Source organism: Aulonocara stuartgranti, assembly GCF_965226115.1.
Source record: "Aulonocara stuartgranti genome assembly, chromosome: 14".
Taxonomy (NCBI): domain Eukaryota; kingdom Metazoa; phylum Chordata; class Actinopteri; order Cichliformes; family Cichlidae; genus Aulonocara; species Aulonocara stuartgranti.
Window position 1 is genome coordinate 29187837 of NC_138950.1, and position 11860 is coordinate 29199696.

An 11860-nucleotide genomic window follows, 5' to 3' on the forward strand; every position below is an offset into this window, starting at 1 on the left:
TTGACCTCTTTTGACAAGAGTACGGTATTTCCTGGAGCCTTTTGCATATGGATAAACCTAGTATCAGTATACAACTGATATGTGAATCCATTTATCAAAAAAGAACGCCTCTTCTTACTCTTTCTTACCCAAACAAAAACGGTTTGACAAATACATTTCTCCCTAAGCTGCCTTAAGTCTCCTTTATACCGACAACACAAAAACAACAACAACAACTTATAATATAAGCCTTAAGCATCACAGCTGACAAGTGTTTGTTGTGTCCAAATAACTGCAATAGTACCTGAACTGTGCAGAGCCACAACTCCCGGAGCAGTTGCTGCCACCTGTGTCACCATCACCCCGTAGCCAAACTTCTCGCAGCTGCTCACCTACAGAAAACACACAGAAATCTCATACCCCTAGAAATATTTCAGCCTTTCACTATCACAGTTTTTGGTTATCAGGTAAAAAATGAATGAGAGTTTGGAAAAAGGATGGAAAAGGTTTAGGTCAAATGTAGTACTAATGTATCATAAAGGGAGATGTGTAAGTAAATCTGGGATTCTGGAAAGGCACAACATAATGTAGTTAAACATGCTGTGGAGAATTTAAATTGTAAATTGATATTGGAGTGTGCAGGCCCTTCATTAATTACAACACAATGCCACAACTAAAAATAGACAAAATATAATTACATTCCATAATTAAAGTGTAATGCCAAACTAGAGAAGCAATTACAATGGTGCGTAAACAATGGCAGTAAATTAAGCCCACGGGGGATCAGCTAAGGTTTGCAGCAAGCCTGAGTGTTTGTGTGTTTACAATTTGAATCTTAGACTCAGACCCTGTGACAAGGTCTGTGAAAACCACGTTTTTATGCCTGAAATACTACAGTACTACACTCCCACCAGATGAGCTCATGCAGCCTGTCACGAACCGGGACATACAACCATGACAAAACAGGAGATGCACACACAATTTATTGTGTTATTAATTTAGATCAACTGTGCTAATATAGTATACCAAAATGAAAACAATAACTCAAATTTCAGATATTTGAGGTTGTGCTGAAAATAATGGTGCCAAATAAGGCAAGAAAAACATATTTTAAAGGTGAAATATAGAGGTAAAATCAAAAATAGTCAAGAACGGCCAATTATACCCTGGACCACAGAGGGTTAAATTTGAAAACGGTTTAAAAAAAAACATCCCCATTCTAAAATGTCATGTGACAATCTGATTCATGAAGAGTGATGATGTCACAAGGACATGTGATGATGTCACAAGGACATGTGATGATGTCACAAGCACATGCCTTTGAGCCTTTGAAGTTTTTCTATAAATAGGGGTCAGGAGCAGCAAGTTTTAGTCAGTTTGTTCGCAGCCTTCAAACGTTCGACCAGAGCTATATTTGAAAGTATTTGTAAACCTCTGTAACATCACGCTCCAAAGCCCTGTGACGTTTCTGTGTTCTGTGACGTTGTCCCAAAGAAAGACCTTTAAATGCGATAAATAGCCTAAACGTTTTCGTTTATGACTAGTTTACCGTGTTATGACTGTGAACAGGGGGGAAGTCGCGCAAGAGAAATGTCGACCAAAACAATTGCAAGTAAGCCAAAGTCAGTTCCTAAAAGTCAACCCGCAGGTGTTTCCACCACCATCAGACCCTCCACTTCTGTAAGACCTCCATTAAGAATAACTGATGCAAAGAAAACCACTCGGGTGGGAAAAACTCAGAATGGAAGACCGGCAGCTGTGAAACAGCCCCCGAAGAGGGATATGAAAAAGAATGTGGACAGTAAACTGGTCAGCTTAATTACAAATGAAATTGTATACAGTGGAGCGACTGTGTCATTTGATGACATCGCAGGGCAGGATCTGGCAAAGCAAGCACTTCAAGAAATTGTCATCCTTCCTGCCTTAAGACCTGATCTCTTTACTGGTCTGAGAGCTCCTGCACGTGGCTTGCTTTTATTTGGCCCACCAGGAAATGGGAAGACCATGCTCGCCAAAGCAGTTGCTGCAGAGTCTAATGCAACATTCTTCAACATCAGTGCTGCTAGTTTGACCTCCAAATATGTGGGAGAAGGCGAGAAGCTCGTACGAGCACTCTTTGCAGTTGCAAGAGAGAGACAGCCCTCAGTAATCTTCATCGATGAAGTGGACGGCTTGCTCTGTCAAAGGAGGGAGGGGGAGCACGACGCCTCTCGCCGTTTAAAAACTGAGTTCCTCATTGAGTTTGACGGGTTGCAGTCAGGAAAGGATGACAGAGTACTTGTAATGGGAGCAACGAACAGGCCCCAGGAGCTCGATGAAGCAATATTAAGGCGCTTTGCAAAAAGAGTATATGTGACCTTACCCGATGAGAAGACAAGATTTACGCTGCTGAAAAATCTTTTGGGAACGCACGGGAGTCCACTGAGCCAAGACGAACTGTCCTGTCTTGCAAAAGTGACTGAAGGATATTCAGGGAGCGATTTGACAGCATTAGCCAAAGATGCTGCACTTGGCCCAATAAGAGAGTTGGCACCAGAACAAGTCCGTGTTATAGCTGCTGCTGAGGTGCGCAACATTAAGATGAAAGACTTTGAGGATTCTCTGAAGCAAATCAAACCAACTGTTAGTCCAGCAACTCTTAACATGTACACCAAATAGAACAAAGATTTTGGTGGTCCTTCTTCAATAAATCCAAATCCAGTCAGGCTGGATGAAACAGAGTGCAAAAATAAAGAGCTTCTTCAAGAGAAAGAGCAACAGGAAAAAGAAAAAAAACGTATTCTCCAGGACTTGGAGAGAAGAAATCTACAACTGAACAAATTAATACAATGAAGGACAGAACACCTGAACTGGAAGGAGAAGTATTGGAAAAACGACGTTCAAAGATGCAGCGTAGGATCAATGAAATGGCGAAAAAACACTCAGAGGTCATTAATGAGATGTTGTTGAACTCAGACAACTTGAAGTGTGAAAACGCTGAAATGCTTGCACAAAAGCAGCAACAAGAGAAAATAAATGAAGACCTGCAGCGTAAGCTTCAAGAAATCACAAGAAGAAATGAGCAGTTAGAAAAGATGCACAAGGAAAAACAACAGCAAAATACAGACAAGTGCAATCTATTAAAAGAAATGGAGCAAAGATGCCAGAAACTTGAGAAGGAAGTTGAAGAAACAACCGATCAGTTGAGAACCCTCATCCTAGAGAAAAAAGTGGTCGTGGAAAAGCTCATGGAAAAGAAGAAAAAACGTTTCCGCTTCTTCTGGAGGAGGGACACTCCTGCTTTTTCTACTCTTTCTATTTTTTCTACTGCTGACGTCACCTCGTCTCCCTCCACCTCTGTTCCATCTTAATTTTCACCTCTCCTCTCCCCTTCTCTCCTAACACTTCTTCCCTCTCTCCTTCATCTTTTTTCACCCCAACCAGTCCCGGCAGTTGACTGCCCCTCGTGAGCCTGGTTCTGCCGGAAGTTTCTGCCCGTTTAAAGGCAGTTTTTCTTCCCCACTGTCGCCTAGTGCTTGCTCAGAGGGGATTGTTGGGGTTTTCTCTTTTCTTTTTTTTCCCCTTCTTATTACCATTTTCCTTTATTTACCGATTTGTTTTGTTTACTTTTCTTTTACGTTGTTTCTTTATTTACTTGTTTAACTTTTTTTCAACTTATGTAATAAACTAATAAACCAATTGAATTTATCCTCTGCGTATTTTACATCTAATCTTTAAAGAATATTTCCAAAACATTTTCAAACATCACGATCTGTCTTTTGTTTGCTTGTTAAAACCCCGTAAATGGTGAAGTAAAAACCCTGTGATATGGTTTAAAACATCAAAATAGACTAAACAACTAGTCTAAAACTAAGAGACACAGGATAAAGTTGGTGTGAAGGTTTCAGTCTGTGAATGAATCTAAGCACCATCACCTTAACTTTAAATTCATCTCTGTTACCCTCTTTGTGACTGAACTCTGACCGTGAGCACCACAGCCACTGCGCACCAGTCACACGCACTTTAAATCCATCACAGTAAACCAGTTAGTTTACCTCAGTTTGTTTTGCAGCACATTTCACAACATGCAAAAGCATAATGTGCCATGTACAGACTCAAAATCTGATTTAAAAACATGAGGACTGACCTGTAAGCTTTACATTTACAGTTTATCACATACCACTGAGCAGTTCTTACCTGTAATTCTAAGCCCTCTTCTTCCTTTTCTGGTTTAAAACATCAAATTAGACTAAACAACTAGTCTAAAACCAAGAGACACTTAAATATTAAGTTAAACCTCTGGGGTTGCCGGACGCGCCGGCGCGTCAAAATCACATGACCAATTTAAGACGACACAGCTACAAGATGCAGCGATTCAGAGGCTGTATCCCAATTCAGGGTCTGCAGCCTTAAAGGCCGCATTTTAAGGCCGATTACGTCACCATGCCAGTCTCCTATTGCCAGAGGCTGAAGTGTGTGTGCAGTCACCAGGTGATAATCTGATATCGTCTACTTCCCCACTGATGTTAAGTAATATGAAAAAAATAATGAATCCCACCTTAGGCCGAATGTGTGACTCTCTTCGTAGTGGAAGAGAGAATGAATCTTCCCATCCGAATTCACGGCAATCAGTCTGTCAATCAAATCCTGTGGAGTAAAATGAGAGGCTTTGAACAAGAATGCACCGGATAGGGTGCAAAACGAAAACTGTGTGGAAATTTACAATGGGTAAGGTGGAGAACGTATATCAGTCTCAGTGTGAGAGGGTTTATTTGAATGCGTTTGAAGTAAAACAAATGGGTGGGTGGTGTTTGGAGGCCAAATAAAAAGTGCAAACATGCCCTCAGATGGATGACAAAAAAAAACTGCAGTGTGTGGAAAAGAAGAAGAAGAAAAACACTTACAGGTATGGAGGTTGGCATCTCCCTCAGGGTGTATTCGCTTTTGTTGGCCAAAGACTGTCGGCCCAGCAGTTGCCACACCGACTGGGAAGAGGAGAGGAGGTTGACCAAGTACAGGAAGGACTGAAGAGGAAAGTAAATACAGCAGCTGTTAGAGAGAAAAAATGTATTTGCTTTTAAAGACCATTGTGAATGCATTTGTGCACGTCATGGATTGATCAAATCCTAACACATAATAATAATATAACACTATTCAACTACAAACACTACCGATAATATGACAAATAATATCTGTAGTATTCAAAGCAAAACAAAATGTAAAAAGAATTTATGATTGCAAAGATAAAACATGGTTTACCACACTCTCAAAACTGAATAAGACATATATTCTGAGCAGAGTGGTTGAGCAGAAACCTATTGCAGCCTGAAGAATATTAAACTACAGGAAAGCTCCCTGCATTTTTCACTGGGTCTGGTAGAACAGGGAAAACATATCATCAAAAGCATCAAAGGAAAAAAAGAGAGACACTTGCACAAACGAGCTACAACTTAGATTATATTAAACAGCTTCAAAGAAACGTAAAGAAAAAAACAAGATACGATGGATTTTTTTTTCTAAAATAGAAATATCTATACTTTCATGTGTCTTCTGATGTTTCTGTGCATGTGTGAACTTATCTTCATATGTACTACCAAACCTCCTACTGTACTTAGCACAGATTAAAGCAAAGACTCGAGTTAATTCACCAAAGTGCTGGTGTGTGTATATTTAGTTTTCCTTTGACCTCAGCATATATGTATAACCCACTGATAAGGCAGACTTTAAAGTCGCCTGTGGCAGGACACAGTTTACACATCACTGGCTGTCCGTATTCACTTGGCTAGTCTCTCTGAGAGAGATGACTTGGCTGCTGTCAGAGGCCAAGCATCAGACACACACAGACAGGCTCACGCTGGAGCTTGTTGAAGCTTTCCTGAGAGAAATTCTGCCAAAAACATAACTAAAAATGCAGTCTTATGAAAGTAAGGCTTATTTGCCCAGACACCCATAAACCAATCAGCAAAAAGCCTTTCTTGTTAACAAAATCACTATTGCCAGTTTCTTAAATATGAATATTCACAAGTGAATTTTCTACATGGCTGCTGGTATCACAGCAACACATGGACCACTATTCTGAGTCCTGGGTTAATAATAATTGGAATCAATTTAATTTTAATCAATTTAAACACCTTTGTAACCAGTGAGCTAAAAACATGATGGAAAAGCAAAACTTCTAAGAGATCTGTGTCTGTACTATTATGTAGATATCTAAAAATTGGGGCATTGTGGGCTCCAGGAAGTTTCTCCTTCTCCCTCTCTCTCTCACACACACACGCACGCACATACATACAATACCTTAATGCAACTCCTATCTGTGGGGTCAATGGGAGTTGGTTTGGGACGGACCACTCTGATGTCGTCACTGCTGCACTCAAGAACAGACCATAGCTCTAGTACCAGGGCCCGAATAAAGCCTGAGACAGAACACGGAGAAATTTGTTGTACCAAACATTTATTTGAAATAGCAGCAACTAAAATTATTAACAGTGCTTTAATAAATAAACGACTGACTTTGTTATTGTGTGCAATCTTTTAAAGAAATCTGTCTTTGCATTGCTGGCACCGTTTTGATTGGAGGATTTGAATCTCAGGAAGGAAGGAATTTATAATGCCACTCCCTTTGATCCCATTTAATCTCTTCCCTGTTGCACTTTGGCCTGTCAGTAACTACATTTGAATTTTGCAGCTCAAGCTTGCACATAAAGGCTGGATAAAAACGTTAATGCAATCAAAATGTACGCAGCCCTCGCTGGAAAACTGGGGATACAGTACAGTACATAAATGATGAAGCAAAGACAAAACATTAGTGTCATGGAAGAAGAAATAGTCAGTGCATCACGGGAAGCTCCCAGCAATAAAACCTGCATTTGTATTGACACATAAACCTTAATTTGTGAGCAATTTTCAGTGTATTTCAGTTAAATTAATGAGACAAATATAACAAAAGGGATTTTATACTTAGAAGAAGAATATGAAATTGAAATATTAAACTAAGAAAACTATAAATACTGCAGTTCTAGAGTTACAGATATACAATTAAGCTTTGCATATCAGTGCTGTATAACCCAGGGAATGTACTTTTTTTTTTTTATAATTGAATAGTAATGGAAATCATGAACTGTTTTTCAGAGGTCATAGATCAAATGAGCAGTAGAGTTTTTCTCACAGAATGGTTCTTTCACATAGAAAGCAGTGTGTGCTGCAGGTTTAGCAAATGGCCCATCATTTGTATCTCCAGTGTCTGTTGAAGTGTACAGTATCTGTGTGTGTGCATGACCGTCGGTGCTCTCTGCTCACTCGGGTTCAGAGGTACAGGGAGGAGGCTCAGCAGGAGTAGAGGCAGCTGCTTCATCACAAACATGCCAGGTGCAGGCGGTAAAGGCCCTTTCTGTTTCCTCTCAACCCTCCTGCCAAAGCCATAGAACTCTGCCGAGGTGAACCAGACAACACAATATAGACATTTTTCCCTGTTCCTACATGGAAACACAAGATCAAACGGGCATTTTTTTTTGGCATAAATATGTATATCATATCGGACTCAGTTTGTTCCTGTTATTGTTTTTGCACTGTACTTGTCATCCATTCCAGTGAAACGATGCAGAAGGTTGTAGGTTGTGCAATAGTGCCATCTAGAGGTGAAGTAACATCACACTGCCCGTGCTCTTGTCTCGTCACGGTGTTTGCGTGTTTCTCCCTCTCTGCACACTCATGGGAATGTGCTGTCAGGCAGGACTCAGCGTTATATTCACAATATGTGGAAAATATATTGATATTGAATGTTCAAATATGAGGATATGTATAATGTATAGGTTGACTTTGCTCTACCTACACTTCTGGCAGAGCAGCAGTTGCAATGCGAACACATAATTAAACGGTGTATTTATAGGAACAGATTTCTTGCCTATGGCAGACAAAGTGATTTTAAACGTGTAAAAGGTTTCATTCACAGATGATTTATTACTATCACACCCTGGAGACTTTATAAAGAGCACTGCTGCAAAAGCAGCCTAAACAAACTTGTACAGTAGGTCACGCTGGTTTAGTTTTTCATCAAAATGCTTTTTTTCTTTTACTATTATTTTTGAAAACGTTACAGCACTGGTGGACATTTCCTACCAAATAAGAACTAGACACTACTGTTATGTAGTGGTTAATTGGAAAACTGTTTTATCACGAATTTCTTATTTAGAAATAATTAAAATTTTATTTGATGTTTTTTTTTTTTTGGATGGATACTGTTATTGCAGTGATGCTGTAATTAAACTGTCTTCACCCCAGTAGAATAATTGCATGACTCCATCACTGAAGTGGAGGGTTTGCTTTGGAGGGGAAACGCACAGTGTCTCTTTAGTAGCATGGTGGTTGGATCCCACATTTGTTTCTTATGTAACATTGTAAATAGCTGCTAAGACAGCATATCTATTGGACAAGCACATATTATACATACTTTGCACGTGCAGTATTTAATAGAAAGCAGTGTGTGCTGCAGGTTTAGCAAATGGCCCATCATTTGTAAGCTCTGTCTGGACTATATCACTTTTTGAGGTCATCCTTCTTTCTGTCAGTCTGCCTTTTTATCGATGGCACAAACATATGTCACATCATGGAACACATGAGTGCTCCACAGCCAGCGCTGCTCAACACAGCAGGGAACTGTTCTTGCGTGGGTAAAGTCATAGGAGAGAATAGGTTTCAGAACGCAGCGGTGCTGTTATAAGCGAAGGGCTGATAAGTAATCAGACTTCTTTTCCCATAACCAGTTGAGTCGCCCCTTCTAGCCAATAGAAAGAATGCAGGATTAAAATATTTGTTCACTAGCTTCATTTTTTGACCTCTTTTGACAAGAGTACGGTATTTCCTGGAGCCTTTTGCATATGGATAAACCTAGTATCAGTATACAACTGATATGTGAATCCATTTATCAAAAAAGAACGCCTCTTCTTACTCTTTCTTACCCAAACAAAAACGGTTTGACAAATACATTTCTCCCTAAGCTGCCTTAAGTCTCCTTTATACCGACAACACAAAAACAACAACAACAACTTATAATATAAGCCTTAAGCATCACAGCTGACAAGTGTTTGTTGTGTCCAAATAACTGCAATAGTACCTGAACTGTGCAGAGCCACAACTCCCGGAGCAGTTGCTGCCACCTGTGTCACCATCACCCCGTAGCCAAACTTCTCGCAGCTGCTCACCTACAGAAAACACACAGAAATCTCATACCCCTAGAAATATTTCAGCCTTTCACTATCACAGTTTTTGGTTATCAGGTAAAAAATGAATGAGAGTTTGGAAAAAGGATGGAAAAGGTTTAGGTCAAATGTAGTACTAATGTATCATAAAGGGAGATGTGTAAGTAAATCTGGGATTCTGGAAAGGCACAACATAATGTAGTTAAACATGCTGTGGAGAATTTAAATTGTAAATTGATATTGGAGTGTGCAGGCCCTTCATTAATTACAACACAATGCCACAACTAAAAATAGACAAAATATAATTACATTCCATAATTAAAGTGTAATGCCAAACTAGAGAAGCAATTACAATGGTGCGTAAACAATGGCAGTAAATTAAGCCCACGGGGGATCAGCTAAGGTTTGCAGCAAGCCTGAGTGTTTGTGTGTTTACAATTTGAATCTTAGACTCAGACCCTGTGACAAGGTCTGTGAAAACCACGTTTTTATGCCTGAAATACTACAGTACTACACTCCCACCAGATGAGCTCATGCAGCCTGTCACGAACCGGGACATACAACCATGACAAAACAGGAGATGCACACACAATTTATTGTGTTATTAATTTAGATCAACTGTGCTAATATAGTATACCAAAATGAAAACAATAACTCAAATTTCAGATATTTGAGGTTGTGCTGAAAATAATGGTGCCAAATAAGGCAAGAAAAACATATTTTAAAGGTGAAATATAGAGGTAAAATCAAAAATAGTCAAGAACGGCCAATTATACCCTGGACCACAGAGGGTTAAATTTGAAAACGGTTTAAAAAAAAACATCCCCATTCTAAAATGTCATGTGACAATCTGATTCATGAAGAGTGATGATGTCACAAGGACATGTGATGATGTCACAAGGACATGTGATGATGTCACAAGCACATGCCTTTGAGCCTTTGAAGTTTTTCTATAAATAGGGGTCAGGAGCAGCAAGTTTTAGTCAGTTTGTTCGCAGCCTTCAAACGTTCGACCAGAGCTATATTTGAAAGTATTTGTAAACCTCTGTAACATCACGCTCCAAAGCCCTGTGACGTTTCTGTGTTCTGTGACGTTGTCCCAAAGAAAGACCTTTAAATGCGATAAATAGCCTAAACGTTTTCGTTTATGACTAGTTTACCGTGTTATGACTGTGAACAGGGGGGAAGTCGCGCAAGAGAAATGTCGACCAAAACAATTGCAAGTAAGCCAAAGTCAGTTCCTAAAAGTCAACCCGCAGGTGTTTCCACCACCATCAGACCCTCCACTTCTGTAAGACCTCCATTAAGAATAACTGATGCAAAGAAAACCGCTCGGGTGGGAAAAACTCAGAATGGAAGACCGGCAGCTGTGAAACAGCCCCCGAAGAGGGATATGAAAAAGAATGTGGACAGTAAACTGGTCAGCTTAATTACAAATGAAATTGTATACAGTGGAGCGACTGTGTCATTTGATGACATCGCAGGGCAGGATCTGGCAAAGCAAGCACTTCAAGAAATTGTCATCCTTCCTGCCTTAAGACCTGATCTCTTTACTGGTCTGAGAGCTCCTGCACGTGGCTTGCTTTTATTTGGCCCACCAGGAAATGGGAAGACCATGCTCGCCAAAGCAGTTGCTGCAGAGTCTAATGCAACATTCTTCAACATCAGTGCTGCTAGTTTGACCTCCAAATATGTGGGAGAAGGCGAGAAGCTCGTACGAGCACTCTTTGCAGTTGCAAGAGAGAGACAGCCCTCAGTAATCTTCATCGATGAAGTGGACGGCTTGCTCTGTCAAAGGAGGGAGGGGGAGCACGACGCCTCTCGCCGTTTAAAAACTGAGTTCCTCATTGAGTTTGACGGGTTGCAGTCAGGAAAGGATGACAGAGTACTTGTAATGGGAGCAACGAACAGGCCCCAGGAGCTCGATGAAGCAATATTAAGGCGCTTTGCAAAAAGAGTATATGTGACCTTACCCGATGAGAAGACAAGATTTACGCTGCTGAAAAATCTTTTGGGAACGCACGGGAGTCCACTGAGCCAAGACGAACTGTCCTGTCTTGCAAAAGTGACTGAAGGATATTCAGGGAGCGATTTGACAGCATTAGCCAAAGATGCTGCACTTGGCCCAATAAGAGAGTTGGCACCAGAACAAGTCCGTGTTATAGCTGCTGCTGAGGTGCGCAACATTAAGATAAAAGACTTTGAGGATTCTCTGAAGCAAATCAAACCAACTGTTAGTCCAGCAACTCTTAACATGTACACCAAATAGAACAAAGATTTTGGTGGTCCTTCTTCAATAAATCCAAATCCAGTCAGGCTGGATGAAACAGAGTGCAAAAATAAAGAGCTTCTTCAAGAGAAAGAGCAACAGGAAAAAGAAAAAAAACGTATTCTCCAGGACTTGGAGAGAAGAAATCTACAACTGAACAAATTAATACAATGAAGGACAGAACACCTGAACTGGAAGGAGAAGTATTGGAAAAACGATGTTCAAAGATGCAGCGTAGGATCAATGAAATGGCGAAAAAACACTCAGAGGTCATTAATGAGATGTTGTTGAACTCAGACAACTTGAAGTGTGAAAACGCTGAAATGCTTGCACAAAAGCAGCAACAAGAGAAAATAAATGAAGACCTGCAGCGTAAGCTTCAAGAAATCACAAGAAGAAATGAGCAGTTAGAAAAGATGCACAAGGAAAAACAACA

The 11860-nt window shown here is 40.2% G+C and overlaps 2 protein-coding genes and 1 pseudogene across 3 annotated transcripts in view; 2 read left to right on the forward strand and 1 right to left on the reverse strand.

Moving 5' to 3' along the window:
* LOC309688213 (polypeptide N-acetylgalactosaminyltransferase 17-like) overlaps positions 1 to 4604 on the reverse strand; it is a 49998-nt pseudogene extending 45394 nt beyond the window's left edge. Inside the window, exons 1-2 of the transcript in view lie at positions 4517 to 4604; positions 284 to 371 (exon numbers count right to left, since the gene is read on the reverse strand). The product of the transcript in view is annotated as a polypeptide N-acetylgalactosaminyltransferase 17-like (transcript). The remainder of the gene's footprint in view (positions 1 to 283; positions 372 to 4516) is intronic.
* LOC309688221 (spastin-like) lies at positions 392 to 4510 on the forward strand. The gene has a single exon (XM_082503802.1). The coding sequence runs from the start codon at positions 1516 to 1518 to the stop codon at positions 2635 to 2637; it is 1122 nt and encodes a 373-aa protein (XP_082359928.1). The 5' UTR covers positions 392 to 1515; the 3' UTR covers positions 2638 to 4510.
* Positions 4605 to 9178: 4574 nt separating the features above from the next.
* Positions 9179 to 11630, forward strand: LOC309688224 (spastin-like). The gene has a single exon (XM_082503805.1). It carries the CDS (start codon positions 10303 to 10305, stop codon positions 11422 to 11424), a length of 1122 nt encoding a protein of 373 aa, XP_082359931.1. The 5' UTR covers positions 9179 to 10302; the 3' UTR covers positions 11425 to 11630.
* The last annotated feature ends 230 nt before the right edge of the window (positions 11631 to 11860 follow it).